Source organism: Mastigoproctus giganteus, chromosome 8 (genome assembly GCF_048544385.1).
Source record: "Mastigoproctus giganteus isolate SK-2022 chromosome 8, ASM4854438v1, whole genome shotgun sequence".
NCBI classification, from domain to species: domain Eukaryota; kingdom Metazoa; phylum Arthropoda; class Arachnida; order Uropygi; family Thelyphonidae; genus Mastigoproctus; species Mastigoproctus giganteus.
Genome location: NC_143582.1, coordinates 150,066,781 through 150,087,369, shown reverse-complemented (window position 1 = coordinate 150,087,369; position 20,589 = coordinate 150,066,781). Strand labels below are relative to the sequence as shown.

Sequence of the window (20,589 nt, the reverse complement as noted above, 5' to 3'; positions counted from 1 at the left end):
GTAATTCTGGGATAAAATTTAGTTACTCTGGGATTGCTACTACTACATTCAGGTAATACCAACCTCATAAGGCCTTAAATGAGTAAGTACATTAATTGCTAATGCAATTTTACTCTTTCTCAAATTCCATGCACAAAGGAAAATAAATTTAAATTGAAAATAAATAATGCTTGCAAAATAGATGTGCAGAAAATTATCAGCCAGGGATTAACTGACTGTTGGTTTGAACAAATTATTAGAAGGAATGAGCAAATTAAGGATTTTTTTTTTTTTTTTTTGGTTGGTGCTGTATAAGTTTTGCTTCCTTGCATCACATTACCAATACCATTATTAATATAAACAAGTAAGTAAATAAAGCAAATAATGAACTCCCTACTATTAATTTACATATTACATCCTGGCTAAAAGTGGCACGTCATAAGATGCAGTCCTCACCTCAATGCAGTCCTTCACACTAAGCATTGCATTGAGCTAGTAGTAATTGAATGGTGAGACCCTCTCCATCCAAAAAAAGGTAGGAGAGTGGTCTGTATACACACAAAAGGTGCTAAGTAAAGTTGGGCATTAGGATGAAAGAACATGACCACATCCAGGCACAAAACTCAAAGAAGCAGAAAAATGAGTAGTATCAATGGAGCACATCATGTGTGTGTGTGTGTGTGTGTGTGAGGGAGGGAATCAAGAACCAACATGGATCAGTGTTCAACCATCCTCAATGGGCAAGGCCACCATTCTCGCAAGAGGCTGACCTGCCTGTCACCCCTTGACACTATTCAGTTGTGTGTGTGTGTGGGGGGGGGGCAGCAAAAAAAAAAAAAAAAAACAATATTACTGATAACTGTCATATAATGGGATAAGGAGACATTTTCTTGTTTGTAATCAAGAGTTTAAAATGGCCTGACATGGCTGGGATTACCAGAACACACAACCTACTTGACATAGTGTTTTCTTCCCTTGCAGGTGTTTTGAGGACTGCACCAACGAACCTTCCAATCTAATCATATTCCCATTGTCAATTTGTTTCAACATATCCATGCATAACTTCAATATGCCCAGTCAATTAGTAACAGGACCTCAATATCCAATATTCAGGACCTCAATATCCAATACAATACTCAACCATGTATGCTGTCTTGAAGCAGCCTCTGCCATCCTGTGGGATGGCAGAAGCTGCTTCAAGTGCAAGCCGTTCAGATCCAAGCTTAGCAATAAACCTCCTAACTAAATAGAGTTAAACAATTTCTAACTATGCTGCCCAATAAAGTCACCATCACTGAACCCTACAAAACCTGGTGGACCTCATTATTAAAGACTAGTTCAATGCCAAATAACTCCTTCACACTAAGCAGAAACAATTCGGTAATATGCAAGATGGAATTGCCTTCTTGCACTCCCGAGCCAACTTTCAACAGGCAAAAAGGCTGCACCCACCAAGGAACATCTAGACACAGCCCTCAAGAAAGGTAACCCTATCTATAATAGCTATGCACTTGCAGCCTCTTAGAGGCTTGATCTCTACAAGTGGATGGACTACATAGCTAGATTCTTTGACCAGCCAGACACTGCTAGTCAGCTACAACTTCAAAATGAAAAGCATCTAATGGACCTGCTAATCATTCCAAGGTCAATCAAGTAACAACTTCTGTTGCAATTAATGCCCTCCCCTGACTGATATTATGGGGGTGATAAGATTCCCTATTTTATATTAAAGTACTTCAGCTCTTTCTTGCTGATACTTTATAACCATACTGCTTAATAAAATTTTCTCACCCCCTGTGTGAAAATGCTGTTCAATAAAGCCCCTCCCAAAATCTCAAGCAGCCAACATCATTAGCCAATACTAACCAGTGGCCTACTCATCAAGCCTCCTAAAGCAGTTAGAGGAGGCTTTGCTTCCTACTTGAACACATTAAATTCTTGCACAACTGATTCCACAAATACATTTATGCAGGCTCTGAAAGATCTACTGGCATGAACCTATTTACCACCACATCTGGTATTTTTGAGGTATTGCTGAGATGTACTGTGACACTCTTCATCTGCCTGGCTCAATACTTTGAAATGTGTGGGGACATTATGTGGTTTATCAGTGCCCTTCTTCATAAAATAACGGCAATCCTCAAATCCTCAATGCTAACCAATGCACTATCTCAAGAACTATTACTGCATGAGAAGAGGAATAATCTTTGGATCATAATCATTGCCATCATACCCTTCATCAAGAATACATCCAGCATCACAGGTATGATGATGACAAAGATATTAACCAAAATCTACCTAGGCAATAAGATGGTAGACAACAATAGCATCAGTGCAAATTTCAGTGACTTAAATTATCTGAGATGCTTCAGGCCCTCTTATCAACCCAGCAGAATCAGTTCAAATCATCTTTTCCCTAAAAAAATAATTTAATCAAAGCCTTAGTTACTAATGGGGATCTCAGATACTTTTGTACTCTACACTTTTTTTTTTTTTTTTAGCTGTTTGCTATTGTACCCTTTTCCAGTTCAAGAAACAGGAAAACGAAACATTTTCAATTAACAACAAATCACTGGTGGTGGGGGGGATGAAATAATATGAAATCAATAATAATAAGAATTTTTTTTTTTTTTACGTTCCATATCTACATTTATGTAGATATATTTATTGTTGTAGGTTTGGGGGACTTCCCTGCTCTAACTCTACTATTGTTTAAAATATTTATGTTTTCTCCAAAGATTTTTTGGTTCCTGTAACAGTTTCAGTAAAAAAGGCACCTTGCTCTAATTTAACCAATGATATGTATAACAATAATGCTATAAAAAGACAAATTGTCAAAACTGTTAATATGTACCCCCCAATTCACCTATCTCCAGATCTGGTACCTAGATATAGTCCTGGTGCTTAGTGAATGATCTCATTAAAGCACAAGATATTCAAGGTTTCAATGTGGAGAATATAGCAATATAGTTGCCTACCCATTGTTATTTATTATGGATGTCAGATGAACTAACGAGACTCGTGGCAGAAAAGAAAAACACATGGTATGCACATAAATTATCAGGTGACACAGAAGCCTATGGCCATATAAGCCAGTCTATAACCAAGTAACAAAGAAGATTAGGCAAGTGAAGGCAGATTACAAGACATCTTTGTCAAAAAATGCTAAGAAAAACAGCAAAGATTTCTTTACTTATATAAACTCTAGAAACAAGAGAATGAATCAGACTGGTCCACTTGATATTGTGGTTCAACTATTAATAATCCTGCTCAGATAGCTCATAATCTGAATGAGTATTTTGCATCTACATTCACACCTGAGGAGTTATTAAGGAAGGAAAATGCCAGATGTTTATCAAACTGTAACAAGGTGCTTAATGATTTTTTAATAACTGAGAGCAAATTGGAGGAGAAATTGTTGAAGTTAAACATAACAAAAGGCATCTGGGGTTGATGGGATTTATCCAGTTATATTAAAGGAACCATAATTATGAGAGCATCCTTGCACTCAGGGAAAGTCGCCACAGACTGGAGATGTGCTAATATATCCCCAATTTACAAATGCTAAGATACAAGTAATTACAGACCAGTTAGTTTAACTTCTGTTCCTGGTAAAATAATGGAGTCACTGGTTAAAGATGCATTGCAGAATCATCTAGACAAGACTGCAGCAATAATTCAGACACAGCATGGGTTTGTTAAGGGAAAGTGTTGTCTGACAAATTTCATTGGATACTATGATGTGGTTACAAAGGAACTAGATGCAAAAAATAATTTTGATATCATATACTTGGATTTCAGGAAAGCTTTTGACACCATTGCACATGGAAGATTACTGTACAAATTGGAACAGTATGGTATTAAGGGAAAGTTGCTACAATGGAAAAACAGGTGGTTGAGTGGGAAAAGACAGAGTGGTAATCAATGGACGCTGTTCTTCGTAGACTAATGTTATTAGTGAAGTCCCACAGAGTTCAGAGCTGGGCCCACTGTTGTTTTGTATATTTATCAAGGATATTAATAATGGTATATCAGGCTTAGTGTTGAAGTTTGTTGTTGTTATTTGGTTTTTAGAAGCATTAGCAACTAAAGCCATATTGCTCCGGGGATATGCGGTGGTCATTCCTTGACCTTTCCGCATCCTCTGTATTTGGTGGTCACGGACTCAAACGCTGGTCTAATAAAGAAGCGTGTGCTATGCACTGCTGCTCTTGCCCACCTGGCTACGGAGGCGCCGCCTCGAAGTTTGCATATGATACAAAGGTTGGCAGGGTTGTTAATGACAGTATGTTACTGCAACAGGATCTAGAAAATTTGGGCAGATGGGCTGAGAAGCGGCAACTGAAGTTTAACATTGACAAATACAAAGTACTGCATAAGGGTAGAAGTAACCCCCAGAGGAATTTACCAGTGGTACTACACTTAGGGTGGTAGAAAATGAAAAAGACCTGGAAATGATTGTACAGTCAGATAAAGCTTTCTGAGCAATGCAGACAGGCTGCCAGAGCAGGTCATGGGGTATATTTACCCCATGACCTGCTCTGGCTATTGTCAATAATATACAGGAATTTGGCTAGTAGGGAAAAGGAGGTGATTATCCCTTGGAATAAGGCAATGGTCAGGCCATGCCTTGAGTACAGGTTTGAAGGCCTCATTTTTATCAAGAATGTAGAGTTGCTTAAGCATGTACAGAGAAGGGGAATGAAGGGGTCCTCTTACCAAGAAAGGCATAAGTTCTGCAAATAGCAACTAGAGACTAGGCACCTGCGAGGTGATCTGATTGAGGTGTATAAGACCTTGAATGGGTTGAGCACACTGAATTGATGGGATTCTTCCACTTGCTCAGATTACAAACCTGAGTGGACATGAATTCAAATTGAGCAAAGACAGTTGTAGAATAGATGTGCAGAAATCTGCCTTTAGCCAGCAAGTGGTTAATTGCTGGAACAAAACTTTATCTGTCATGCAAGTTGATAGCTTAAATTCAAGGAGGAACTGAACAAACGTTTAGAGGAAATGGTTGTACAATTTTTTTTTTTTTTAGCTGATGCTACATAAGCTCATACGCTTGCTTTCTTGCATCACATGCCTCTATTACTACTATTATTTTTATTTTTTACTATGGTCTGTTGGAAACATCGAACAGATACTAATACAACAATTTATGTTTACTTGTAAGAGTACCTGTCCACTTTTTATTGGACCTCCATCCCCAAACAATCAAACTTCAATTCTGCAGCTGTGTAAACTTCTCTGACCCATGGTGGCAACAGAATATAAAAGAATTACTTTAGCAAAGTCAATTAATTCAGATCGAATGAACATTCTCTTGTTTAATAACAATAAAATTGCATCAAATCATGTCTTTAGGCCTTATAATAAGATCATTATGATCTTATGAGATTGTTTAAATAAATCAGTTTAAAAAGTCATTGTAGGGTTTAGTCTTTATTACAGTAATAGAACCGTGTCATTTGACTGAAAAATAAATATATTAGCAATATATAATTTATATACATCAGTTTATCATAATACTCTTTTTATAAAATGTAGTATTCCTTGTGCTCCTTCCATTTGGCATACACTATGATCAGATTAAAGCAGTATGCAAATCCTTCAATGACGATTATTGGGCTGGAGCCCAAAACAGGTAGGTGTGGTTTGAAATTTCTCAAGAGGAGACACTCTACAGTGAAAGTATGGAAACCAGTTAAGTAGTAAAAGGGACACTTTTGCAATATAAAATTCAATGAGAAGCATTCTAAAAGTCAGAATGTAACAGATGTCTCAAGGCAAAGCAATACTAATTCAATGAACGTAATGATCGGTAATTTTATTAAACTTAATATCAGCAACTCTAAAGTTGACCAGATCAGGCTCATTCATGTTTAAATAACACTTGCGTATCCTTACGCTGCGAACAATGATATTTACTGGCGTTTCAACGGGGGTCCCTGTACATATTTGATATGCGGAGGTGAATTTCTGAAATGCCAGTAACAAAGCGTAAACTATTATCAGTTTATAAAAACAAGTTTATCTTGCAGCAATCAATTCCACTTTAAATACAGGTGATATTTAAAATTGGATATAATGAATAAAATAAAAAACAACAACAAATAATATTTCCTTCACAACATGAATAAAAATTTATTGCGTCTATGAACCACACTCAGATGATCGGATTTGCATTTCGTTAACTAATACATACTCTTGCTCCATTCAATTCTTAGAGCTACCAATATGGTAATATTCGCATTCCGCACTGCATACATAATGTGCGTGTTTTCACTGTAAGCAGAAAGCAAATGGTCACATCTCACCAAAAATCGGCGATGACCTAGAGTTTTCCTCCAGTAGACAGATGCACACTGGTACGGGAGGTACCAGGCATTGACCTGGGCCGTTCACCCGTCAGCACCGTTCCAGCCTGATGGCAAGCAGCCATGTGTAGTTGGGCTACGCATCTAGGATACAGGATAACCACCGCTATGTTCACTAGGAAAATGAAGCTCACGCATAAAACCAATCTTTACAGATGACATTAGCATATCAAAATATCGTATGCTCAAATTAAGAAATTCAACTTTAAAAAATCAATTTGTTTATAAAGAAAACAAGTAAATACAGTCTTTCAGGATTTATTGCGTTGTTTTTGTCTGCTATTATGTTGAAGTGTTTACGTGTTTAGTTATTAGCGTTTAGCGTCATTGAATTCCTATACGTGAATGGATTTTAAACTCTAAGCTAAAACATTATTTTTTTTTGTCGTATTATATTTGAACACCATCAGCATAACATACACGGTCCCACTTTTTAATGTTCAGGGGGGGGGGGATCACAAAATCTAAAAGCTAACGCAGAAAAAACATATATATATATGATATAATATAAATGAAACTGAATTGTCAAGATAAAACCAAAACCGATAAGTATAAACATTCTGGGTCGGTTAGCATCGCTAAGCCGTAAACACTTCTCGATCGTCCCCAATACTTGCATCACTGAGGCCTCACCACTAAATAGGTCTTGAAAAACAAGTTCACTACGGAAACTGGGTTAATTCCGTTACATATATAATAAGACAACGTTGGCAAATAGGCCACACGTTTTTACACAGAGAAAACGACTACACATCATTTAAAACAGAATATTTAAATTGTTACGGCGCGTTTACTTCGAGTGCGTTATCATACTGTATTCCAGATAAATCGGTTGCTCTTGCTCCATTCAATTCTTTTAATTAATAACAAAGAATGCATATCAATTAGGATGAATTTATATATCATATAAATTATATCAATTAGGATGAACTTATAACAGTCAACACAACACAATAAATCAAGAAAGAAATATATTATAGAAACAGCAGACTTTTTTTGTTTTAAATGTTTCTGAAAAACATGCTTAAGCATTTGCAAATCCACAGCAGTAATAAGCAACATTTATGCGTGTATTCACATGCACATATACATACAAATCCACAAACTGGCTACCTTACCTGGTCGAACCATTTTTAAAGTATGCGCTTCATGAAATTCACCATGTAAGCTGTTATCCAAATTTAAATTTGATATCCTGTCTGCAAGTACACAAAATGTGCTAAAGCACAGTTTTCTACTATCTGCAAATGTGTTTCTTAATGACATCCATGACTGCAAGAAAACACTGCCACGTGAACGCTTAGTAACATGGTGTCCCTTGCACCATCTGATATTGCATAACCACAGTATGCTTTCTGAGCGGTTTCTTCTTCATTCTGAACCTCTTGCATAGATCAGGCATAAAATCCAGAAAACAAGGCTATAAATAGTGTAGTCGAATGCACACAGTAGATCCAAGCACGTACACAACTAAACAGAGCCCTCGTTTACGCTCAACACGGTTCCTGGTTTGCAGATCACTTTGAAACAAGCAGCAGCAAATCAGCTGGTCAACAGGAAATAAGCATTGCTGACATAAATGCTCCTACTACACCAGGTAAAGCTCCCAGGCAAGTCTGCGACTGACGCTACAGCGGAACAAGCAGGTGACGGCCGTTATCGTTTTCAGCATTCGCCGCAACCGACGGCGCCACAATCGCTTCACCCCACTGCCGCCAAAGCATTGACATCGCTCAGTCGAAGCTTCTTGCGAAGAGCAATCCACTGATGCTTTCCCACATGATCGCGTGAGCAAATCGTATCATTATCTCCAGTTCGGACTACTGCAGGTAAAATGGAGAAGACTTAAGGAATAAAAACATCAGAGAATTTTAATGCCTTCTGAATTTCGAAATTCGGATTTAGCATTGTTAAAGAAAAGAAAGGAAAGGAACTTGAAGTTCGAAAATATAAAATTTGAAATACCAAATGAGTTGATAAATAACATCAGATGAACGATCCGATATTCATGGAAAGGAGAACGAAATACATAATTAAGTTTCAAATTATATTCAATTTCCACAAATTCGATTTATTTCTTATACTTACCTAAAACTATTCTGGGAAAATCCGAACATTTTTATTTTATTCATTCTGCCAGATCAATATATTTGTTATTCGGTTGTAAAATGATAACAGCGCCATTGACGGCCATGTAACAAAGAAAGGCTTAGATTTCTTTTTGATAGCACATTAGAGCCCCGATAATCCAACCACCACTTAATCCGAGCAGGAAATTATGTCTATGTAATAACGACGTAAATTCACTTAAGTGTCAACAAAAATTAAGTTTTCGAAAATTAAGGTTTTTTTTTTTCACTGAAACTGTTTAAACATCAATTAAAATTTATTTTTTTTTTATTTTGTAATTGTATTACAGTACTTGCTTCCTACTTAAACTATAAATAAAGTACTATATGTATTTCAGTTTTTACATTAAATGCATAATTTTATCATAATAATTTATTTTATTAATTTATCGAATTTTATCTTTCATTTTATTATTCCTCATAATCTCCAGTTTTCCAGGAAATTATGTTGGCTCTGGTTCCAAAAAAAAAAAAAAAAAAAATAGCTCTGGTTCCGTTTATCTCGGATTATCGAGACTCTACTGCAGGGATAAGAAACCTTTATGCAACTGCAAATGAGATTACAATTTTATAAATTGCCGCCGGCCAGTGCCCTACACTCAATGATCGCAGAATTATATCTACCCCATAGGTAATGGACTATGCCACATAGCTTGAAGTATAAAAAGCTTCCTACGCTTCACCAGTTGTAATTTGCACTGCCCATGCAAGAAATGATAAAGTAGCAGTAATGGGATGTAGTAAAGATATCCCGAAGTTTCAAAGGGGCATGATTGTGGGAGCCCGTATGTCGGGTGCTTCCATATCGGAAACGGTGCGTCTTTCTCTGTGGTTAAGGTACGCAAAGAATGGTGTCAAATTACATCCCGCCAAAAAAAAAAAACTGTAAAGGATTACGCAAGGTGGATGTTCGTGGTGAGCAAAGGATGTAGCACTTTGTACGGGCTCAACGGCAGGTCGATGTGCGACAGTTGACATCGCAATACAATATGGGGAATGTAAGAACAATGTCCCAAATGGCTATGCACTGCACACTCAGATGTATGGGGTTGCACAGCAGACGACTCAAGTGACACACTCTCCTCACCGCTGATCATCATCGACAGCGAATGCTGTGGTATCAAGATGGTTGGGCACTGGAGGACTAGAAACGAATGCACTGGTCGGATAAGTCTAAATACCCTGGTGCAACACGCCCAGGGATGCCTTCGTGTGGACCCAACGTGCATGCATTGTGCCCACTATCCAGGCAGGTGCGTTGGTCGCTAAATATGGGGCGTGTTTTGCTACCAAGAAGTAGAACCCCTGGTGCGTATGGACTAACGTTACACTGATGAGGTCTACCGGCAGCTCTTAGGAGAGAGTGCACTCTGCGACGTTGCATTTTTTCCCAAACAGAAACGGGATCTTCCAAGACGATAATGCGACGTGTCATCGAGCCTGCACTGCGCACAAGTGATTCTAGGAACACACTGAAGACATCACCCATCTTGATTGACCTCAATCCAACTGAACACTTTTGGATGTTTTGGAATGGAAAGTGAGGCATATGGATACACAACCTTTATCTACATTCACCACAGAAAGCCTTGCAGGCAGCATGGTTGCAGATCCCTACGGACGTCTTCAGAGATCTAGTGGAATCAATATCTACGCGAATAGCGGCTGTTATACGTGCGAACGGTGGCCGAACACAGTATTAGGTAGATGGTCATAATTCAGTGATCACTCAATGTATTTTCTTTATTAGATTTACATAGATATATAATACACTGGTGTGTTATTATATATCTAGATAATAACATATAGATATATAATAATATTATATATTAACTTAAGGACCAGTCGGGTTTTCACTTGTAGCTTCTCATAGGCCTGGATATGGGAAAAGCATACCAAAGGAACCTCGTGAGGTATAGAAATGATGAAGGAAACAACGCCGACACAACAACGGAAACAAAACGGTACAGAGGGACTTTATTCAAAAATGGCAACACAGCACTGGCTGTCATGATACAGATGCATCACTGCCAAAGATGGAACAAAGGGAGGGGTGGCCATATCTCCTCAGTAGGAGATATGGCCACCCCTAATGTCGATGCAGGCTTTGCACCGCCTGTCCATACTTAGAACAATGTTGTTGATAAGTTCTTGCAGTAACAAAGTCCGTTCCTCTGTCCGCGACATCTTCAGCTAGTGAACATTTTCTGGTGGGTGTGGACGTACCACTGGGCGTCTCCCCAGAGCGTCCCATATGTGTTCGATAGGATTCACATCGGCAGAACGGGCAGACCAATCCATACGAACAATGTCCTCACTTTCCAAAAGCATATCAACAACTGCAGTGCGTTATCATCCATAAACACGAACTCGAGGCCAATGGCACCTCGGAACAGACGCACATGGGGAAGAATTACCTCGGTACAGTAGCATGCACCGGTTACAGTACCACCTTCCAATATCTGGAGTTGTGTACGTCCATGCAAGATGCAAGATCGAAGTGTTCTCGTCCTCCCCGGACGAGAACACTTCGACCGCCATATCGATCTCTTTCACTGATGTTTGCGGGGTGATTCCGTATGCCAACCTCTCGCCAGATTAGCTGACGTCCAGAATCACTGCTGAGACTGAATCTACTCTCATCAGTAAAGATGAGAGTAGATTCAGTCTCAGCGGCTGTCCCATTGCGCTGCTGTCCAGTCCTTGTGTTCGATGCATCACTGTAAACGGTGTCTCTGATCGGCAGGTGTTAAAAGGACGCAGCGTACTGGCCGTCGGGCAAACAGTCCACCTTTGTGGAGTCGTCTGGCCACAGTAAACCGCGATATCCTGCGTCCGGTGCTCCTGTGCAGCTCGTTTGCAGTGGATCCCGCTATCTAGTGTCAGTCCCTCTTGGCCTGTAGGAGTATATAGCGGTCATCATTGGGCGTTGTTTTTCGTAGACGACCACCATGGTCCTTCGAACAGCTATACCTGTCGTTCTGAAGGCCGACCACGTATGTGAGACGATGCTATGGGCAATACCGAACTCTGCAGCCACACTCCTCGCACTTCGAGCTTCCCAAATATTCGACCCCGGGTAAAGTCATCCAAATGTTGTCTACTGGCCATTTCGTTGTCTGTAGCACTGTATGAAACCAATCGAACGTCTGTAACAATCGTGCTCACCATTCGGTAATTTGCACATAACTGTTGCTTTTATCTGTTTATGTGAGCCTTCTCATTACGATTCAAATTTTTGCATGTGCAGCAACTTTCTATTGAACGGCCACAATTATGCAAATCGCCACAGGCTGTTTCGTTTGGTTTTCTGGTTGTAACCTTTAGAAATAGTGTTGGTCCTTAAGTTTTGCACACCAGTGTAGTTTAACACAAATGATATGGAAATATGGAGCCGGGATTGGGGGGGGGGGGGACTGCGATCTAGTAAATCGCCTTAGGCGCAAGGCTCGAACGAGCATAACAGTTAACGCATTTATGGTATACTTTATTAGGTACACCTACCCTTTTCATGAAATGGAGTTCTCATTCAATAGTCCGTATTCGTATCATGCGGTATAAAGCAGATGGGTGGGTGCAGTTCAGTGCGAGAATGGGCAAGACGAAAGATTTAAGTGAATTTGCACGCGGCATGATAGTCGATGACATGCGCATCGGGTATCAACATCTCAAAAACTGCAACCTTGTAGGAGGTTTCAACTACAACTGTGTCTCATCTGTACTGAGTTGGTCCAATGACCAAATAACATCCAATCGACGATAACCCTGTTGTTGACAACAGCTCGTTGATGAGAGAGAGGTCAATGGACGCTGACAAGAGTTGGGAACGATAACAGAAAGGGTAAAATCAGTTAAATTGCACCCTAATACAATAGTGTTAACCAAAGAGACATTTCAGGACGCTCAACTCGTCCTAGCTTGCTATGGATGGTATCACAGCAAACGACCAAACCTGGTTCCACCCCTGTAAGCAAAAAAAAAAAAAAAAGGTCATACCAACACTAGGCATTTTTCTGTGCTGATACTGAATAAGCTTTCTTCCTTGCATCATTTGCCATTTTTCACAAACATACAAATGGACCACAGAATACACAGACGCTTCGCAGCATTTATAACTTTGGCGCTTAATACATAAGAGTACAGCACATACAAGTAGAAAGTCTACAGAAACGGCGCGTATGAGCACAATTTCAGTTGAATGACTGTTCATAAAAATTGTATAAAACAGCAACAGCTGAATTCAGTGCTATAATCTTCACACAGTTTAAAATGTGATAAAATATGCACGTTAACTTCAATGAAATATTACCACGAATTGTATACTCCTATCTGTTCAGCGAATTTCAGGCTCATTATTTTTCTTGCGGTTTCCACGACACATGCATTGAGACGCTCTCACAGCAGAGTTGCAACTAATGCTGCCAAGATCAATGCAGTCTCAGCGTTAGGATAATAAACGAACTATTGTATTGACAAAGTATCACCCTCAGGCCCGGCGCTAGGGACGTGCAAAGTGAGGCACTTGCCACAGGCGCTGCTAGATAAGCTACTGCATATATATGCGTGTTAAGATACGATATGAATCAGGCGCCGTTACAAAGTTTTGGCTCAGGCGCCACAAACGCTAACGCCAGCCCTTCATCCTCCGTCTCGGATGGGCTAGTCAGGCTTACAGAAGTCGTTAAGAATTTCACCAAAAGGATTGGAACCCAGACTTCGCTAAAGGATTGAAAAGTGTCACACCTACTATACGGTATAGAAGACAATTACTTGAACTATTTTACAAAAACAAGATACTAAATTTAAAGTTATTAAGGGAAGCTCCGCTTCTGTGGCTTTTATGAGTGACTGCTACTGGAATATACTTCGAAACCCGTTAATGACGAATTTTTTTAGGTTTACCTCCACACGCAATGTGGCTGAATTGGTCGCTTCAGATAAGAGTTGCACAGAGAAAACAGCAACTAAGTGCAATTTTAGGTACAATATACTGACGCCTTAGTTGCTTTAGCACTTAACACACGCCTAACATAACCTAACCATGGGAACATAAACTTACTTGGCAATTTCTGGTTATAAGTACCCACGGGAAACTGTCATAACTATGCGTTAATTGGCCTGGAAACCCCTATCAATCAGATCGAAGCATACATCTTATTTACTGTTATGGAGTTGAGATCGGTCAACATAATATAACGTTTAGTTTGGTTTGGCAATATGCACATTCATTAGAGTTGAATCTGCATATCATCAAATCGAACCAAACGTTACCTGCTAATGGAACTGTTTTTTTTTTTTTTTTTGTTTCCCATCAAAACTCAAAATCGGCAAACCGCTATACACCAATACCCACCAATAGCAAATAAATATGAGGACCTTGAGCAGTTGACCAGATTGGAACATGGTCTCCGACTGCAGTGCTGTCGAGCGGGAAAAAGTGTCTAACTTTCGTTGCCGACTGAGTTCTATAAAGTTATACAGTACAAGCTTTGCTATCAGATAATCTTCACATTTCTACTCAGTGTATACCCAGAGAATTAAAAGCGAATCAATGCTAATAAATAAGTATATCAATACAGTAATTAAATAAACCATGATTCCTCCCCACCCCCCCCCCCCCTCAACGTGAACTGGGACATTAAACAGAAGGGAAAAAGTTTGCTCAAGAAAAATTTTAATAAACCATAGGATGCAACGACATAAATAACTTTCGGTCCGTAAATTATCGATGCTTCCACACGTCACCAACGAGCGTATCAAATTAGTGTGGTCTGGACGCAACACCTAGTAAACACTTCACCGAAAGTAAAGAAACCTAAAGACTAGGACGACCACATGCTGCGGGCCAAAATCGAGCTAAAATGAGCTTCAAAGCTAAAATCCGGGGGGGGGGGAGACATAGAGCTTCGCCATGTTTAGATTATAAATAAAAATAAATTTTCTATTTATATTTCGAGCCGACCACACGGTCAGAGGAGTTCACAAGATAGAGAGAATACAAGAAACAGCACCGTATATAGCAGTCACGGGTTTGAACCCTGGTCACTCAAGGCACATGTACTTATGCACCCTCGCACTTGACCACTCGGCTACGGCCGCTTATGTACTCCAACAAAGAAACACAAACATAAAAGAGGAAGCAGTAGTAGTAATCGCAAATGATGCAAGAAAGCAAGCTTATATAACGTCAGCCAAAAAAAAATTCACCCATCCGTAACCTCCAAGAATTTGTCTAATTCTCCCTTGAATTTATTCAACCCATCCACTTCCACAACAACAGATGGGAAGCCTGTTCCAATAATCAACTATCCGCTGGCTGAAGGTAAACTTCCGCACATCTATCCTGCAACCATCGGTCCTCAACTTGAATTTATGCCCCCTCATGTGTGTAGTCTCAGCAAGTGAAAGAATACCATTAACATTCAAGGCTTTAAACACCTCAATCAGATCTCCCCGCTGGTGCCTAGTCTCGAGACACTGCAATTTGCAGAACTGAAGCCTTTCTTAGTAAGAGCACCCAAAAATAAATCTTTACTTTTTTTTTTTTTTTCGTGGGAGTCGAACTCAAGTCCATTGTTAAACTGATGAATAGTTCCATTTAATTCTAACGATGTCTCAATCCAAAACAGCAGTTTCCAAATAACTAAGATTTCGGAAATTATCCAATAAACAAATTTACTAGAGCATTTTTAATTAGTCAGTATACAAAAGCCTGTTTTTCAATGGAAGAATACAATATTCGAAGTACCATTATCTATGAAATGGGTGCTGTTTATAGCTTCTATCCCCTTAAAAATTAATTAAATCTCAAGACAACCATATATTATTGAAAATGGGCATTATGCCTATAAAACCGTCTGGATTTTACATCCAGACGGTTTCATCCATCTCACCAATGAATAAAAGACAAAGTGACATTATAAACACAAACTTGTGAATCTTCTGAGGTGTGGCTAGTTATAATAATTTCGAACAATGATTCATGCATTTCCATGATGTGCTAGAATGGCAAACAAAAAGCTAAGTAATATTTCAGTTTCCAAGAACTGCTCTTAAAATATAAACTTCAGAAAAAACAATGATGATTTTCTCTTTAGAAAACAATTATAGCTTTAAGAGGTCTTGAAGATCTCTTAAAGAAGCTATTGTTTTCTCAGAGACTAAGAAGACAATAGACAATCTGTGTTTTTTTACTTAAAGAAGACTACTGTTTTCTTCTTATTCTCAACTGAAAATAAATAACAATAGTCTATTCCATTAGTGAAACGTTACTTATTCGAGGTGGTGCAATACATGGTAATTCGTTGTGAAGGTAGTCACAATATCAGATACAATTAATGAATTATATGAATTTATTAATTGTGTGATTTATATATGATGTATTTACACCGATATTTAATAGTTAATCAACAAAAGAAGTTAAGGTATCATCATAACCGAGGCAAAAATGCTTCGTGGATAAGGATTTCTTGTATGGTTTATGTTCGTGCCTAAAAACTTAAACTGTGTTCTGATTATGAGTACGAGATCAAGCACTGTACATCCTTCGCACCCGCCTGGAGTAACTAGTTTCTACTACCCCTTTAAAGCCGATGGACAAAATAATAATAATAATTCATGCTCGCCATCCAAGACTAGGTAATCAAAATCAGGGCCTATAGAAAATACACGCCAAGAAAAGAAAATATACGATTCAACACATCACCGCCGGATGCAGGGTGATCATGCAGACGGAGTACACCCATAGACACGACCAGGCCGCTAGGACGATACATCAGAAGCTAGCGAGGAAATACCCTAGTGGCATAGTGTTTTGGTAAGGCGTCACCTGTGGTTACCCACATCTGCGCCATCAGTACTCTTGTGATGAATACAGAACCTCTGTAAAAAGTTTTGTATGTTGAATGTGCAGTTTAGTGTTAGGTTCTGTTGTTTGTGTTGGCTTCTTGGCCGCAGGGTCTCTAGTGGGACTTCACGTTGTCCGCCACAACCACAGGAAGGTGAGTCAGGCTGTCCACAGTACTTTGGCTGCTCTCCATCAGGGATTGCTTGAGCATCCTGATGGAGAACAAAAAAAAAAAAGCATCAGTGAGAGAGAGAGATAGCTGAAGAATGGGAATAAAAAGGAGGAGGAAGAAGAGAGGAGGAGAAAAAGACGGGATACACTGTAGAGAGAATCATACCCAGGAGGTTCATATCTGACATTAGGTTGTTGTCTTCGATATGAATATTGCGAGGAAATACCAGTACAGTTAAGTTTATGTATAACTGTCTCTGGTGGCACCCAAACTGATGTCCATCTCCAACTATATTCGTTTATCCAAATGGAACATCCAAAAATAAAAAAATAAAAATAAATAAAAATAGTACGAAGACCACAAATTTCATACAATTTGTATGAAAAAAAAAAAAAAAAAGAAAGAAATTCGTAGATTAAATGTGATTTTGATGCAATATATATATATATATAAATATATATATAAAGAGGAGACCTAACCGGTAATGGAATTATGTTTATCGAATGTTTAGACATTACTGTACTTAATAAGAAAAGGTTCCATCGATATCAATATCACATTTTCAGCGTATGTTTCGTTGGTCCCTGGAAAGCTTTTAAGATCAATCATAGCCCCCCCCCCCCGCGACCACAGAAATATATTCGTATAAATGAAAGTATATTTCACGTATTACTCTAGAAAGCGAAGTCGGATCGAGGCCAAATTTTCAATCTATGTTTTGTAGGTCCTTGGGAAAATTTCAGGTTACGATTACGATTTAGTTCCAATTACGATTTCACAGACCTCGTTCTCTCCAACCCCTACAAAATTCGGCATTAATGAAAGCATGTTTTCATTAATCGACAAGAAAAACATGAATCGCTACCAAATTTTCAACATATATTCTGTTGGCCTCTGGGATACTTCCAACTTCAATTCCGATTTCATAGCAGTTCCCTACAGAATTATTATTATAAATTTGAAACAGGAGCTCTATGCTTCAATGCTCACAATATTTTATGAATCTTACTAAAACGTCTGAAATGTAACGCACTGCATACATCAACTAATTTGCTTATTTTATTTATTTAAACTTATTATTATATACTATTAAAAAATGAAAAATATTTACACAACAACAATCAAAAATATTTCTGAACAGAAGTATTGTAAATTTACATAACCAAATGTCATTAATGGATTTTACATACAGACAGTTTCATCCATCTCACCAATGAACCTTGCTGGTGGGAGGTTCCCCCACCAGCAAGGTTTCTCATAACGAGAAACCTGGCTTTTATCGAATATAAAGTGCCAAATTCTTAAGAGCGCTTACCCGATATCCATCTGAACTTATTCTTCTATATTATTAAAGGGGCGCAAGTATGTGCCCGGTCACCAATAAATTCTGGTAGAAATATTTCATGTCGTTACTCTCGAGTTGTTTGGAAAGTGGGAAACCATGAGCCTCGGCCCCAAATTGGTCTGAACAGTTGAAGCGTTCCGGTTGTTGCACTCTCTAAAAACGTCTCCAGAACGCTAACATTGTCGCTACCGTTTACAAGTTCGAGCATATTCCGAAAAAACTACGGCTTCAAAATGTCATAAAATGGCATATAATGTATGCATGTGTTGGATAAATTTTTGATGATATTTAATTTTGTTTTGTTGTCAAATATTAGCATTTCGGTAAAGGACGAATCCATGGGGATAATCAAAATAAAAATCCCCTTTAAGATTATCTAAAAGCATGTTCTTGCATACTCTACCTTCGCGCTCTGTAAACACGATAAACAAAATAATTTTCTATGTTGTTCCTCTAGAATCACGTGTTCCTCCTATGATGTTCCTCCAATCACATTGTATAAAAACATTATGGGAACTTTAGTTTTCTAGCTGAAAGCTGAATATGATTGGTTGGGTTATTATTATTCTTCAAGCAAACAATAAGATTCGTTCCGTAACAAACCCTACTGATAGTTTAGCATCCGTGCTAAGATTCAATAGTTCTGTACCGTTGTCGAAAATGACGTCAATCTTGGCAAGATACAGTACATACCGCAGGCAAACACAAACCTCACAGCCACTAGACTGACCTATAAAATACTAGTCGCAATTGTGGATTTTTTTAGTCTCCATGACAACCAGGTTAGTTAATCTCTGATAATGAATACAAAAATGCACGTATAAAAATATGTATCCCAAATATCCAAATTTTGGTTTACTTTAATACCTCTTTGGAACGAACCGACTTCTCGATGACCCCCAAAACACTTTCAATTCCCAACCATGCCGTAAAACTCCTGGCATTATTGCTGTGAATGGTACATTGTACCATTTAGTACATTGTACGTCGTTTATGTACAATAAAGATTACTCATTTATTTATCTGTTGGAAAGGGTGCAAAGAACAAGAGTTGCTGAGCGGTGAGGGAGGGACTATTCTTAGTAAAATGGGTATTTTTGTCGAGAGACGCGAGTTCTGTAAAATGCAACGGCTAGAAACTAGACAAGGAGCCGTAACTGAAGTGGTGTTTAAGGCTTGATAAAAGTTAAATAAACTAAATGCTAATGGCATCATTACTCTTCTTCATACGACACACATGCACGGAAGAGGCAAACTGAGAGGATGATTGCAGAAAAGATATGTTTCAGTTTTTCTTCAGCCAGAGAATAACTGATTGCTGGAATAACTGTCTGAACACTTTTAAAGAAAGATTAGGCAAGTTATGAATGAGAAAATGAGGTGGATAAAAGTTTTTTTTTGTCTTGTAATGATTATTTTGCCAATGCTATTACTGGTGGCTTTTTCTACAATGTGGCCGAGCTGAGCAGTGCTGTTTATTCTGTTTGCAAGTCTTCCAACGAGCATCGTCTCATGTCGTGATTGTGCGCAATTTTCCAAACACCTTGCACAGTCAAAGGAAACAAACTATTTCGTAATTCCATAATTTGGAATTAAAAATAACAATTGAAAACACTACAGAAAAGGGAGGTGGGTGAAGAAAGGAAAGCTACTACGTGTATGAGACAAACAGCATCGGAAATGAGGTCATGGAATCAGTACAAAATAAATGCACAACTCTACTAACCATTTTACTTTTATGAAAAAGTCGTAACTTTCATTAACTTTTTGCCGACCCTTTTAGTATTATCTCATTTGCGTTTCAATAGTTTCGCACATTGTATGCAGTCACAGAATAATGTTCTGTTCAAACGTCTTGGATGTCATCTTGGAATTATGCGACACAAACACATTCAACCTGGCCTAACTTTGACCTAACCTAGATAGGTCTGAAGGCATTTCCGGTAAGCATTTAAGATTGCAAAAAAGTAGGCGAGTGGGTGAGTTCGCTTAAAGAACACGTATGGCTGTAAGTAATATTTCGGACTAAGCTAATCACAAATACTATGCACTTTTAATGCTGATTTTGAAAAGGAAAGCAGCAACAGACAGCGAAACGGAAAATAAAAAAAAAAAAAAAATGCTGCTGGTAATATGGGCCGTTTTAATGCATGGGCGCACCCGGCGGATCCCAGGGATCTCAGCCTACTGGGGGACTCACTTGTTGATCTTAAATAATTTTTTAAAAGACCCTCTGTCCCATATGTTGCGGTCGAAAGCACAGCAAATACGGAACATAATGATATACGAATAATGTTTTTGGCTTTCTTTAAATAGCATAAAGTGCCGAAAATATTAATATTTAGAAAAATAATTTACAAATTTAATTCTCGCTTATGATTATAAATTAATAATATATATATATATATATATATATATAATTATACATATATATAATTATACATATATATAATTATACGAGTATATTATATATATTATAATGTTAGGAATGCAACTAAGAGAGACCCAGAAAAAAATTAAAACAAAATTTAAATTGAATAGGGGCCACATTTGGAAATTTGCCCGGGGGGGGCGAGAGTTCTTAAAACGGCCCTGCTGGTGATTACACGAATTCGATAATTACAGTTCATTCACTGAAAGTAATAAACTGAATTCGAAAAAATATATATCGCAGACTGATAAAGTCTTTCCTTTACCCATCCAGGTAAGATTTTTCTATCCAAGTTTTCACCATT

The 20,589-nt window shown here is 38.3% G+C and overlaps 1 protein-coding gene across 2 annotated transcripts in view; it reads right to left on the bottom strand.

Annotated features, from left to right (window-relative positions):
• The window catches only part of LOC150081915 (ribosomal protein S6 kinase alpha-5-like), a 624,627-nt gene that overhangs the window by 273,101 nt on the left and 330,937 nt on the right, over positions 1–20,589 (bottom strand). The window contains exon 1 of one of the 2 annotated variants that reach the window (XM_090379820.1): positions 7,481–7,964. The exons of the other annotated variant lie outside the window; for it this stretch is intronic. Within the exon in view, the coding sequence (XP_090235946.1) occupies positions 7,481–7,628 (148 nt within the window). The 5' untranslated portion in view covers positions 7,629–7,964. Of the gene's footprint in view, positions 1–7,480; positions 7,965–20,589 lie in introns of those variants that run through there. 2 annotated transcript variants of the gene reach the window in all.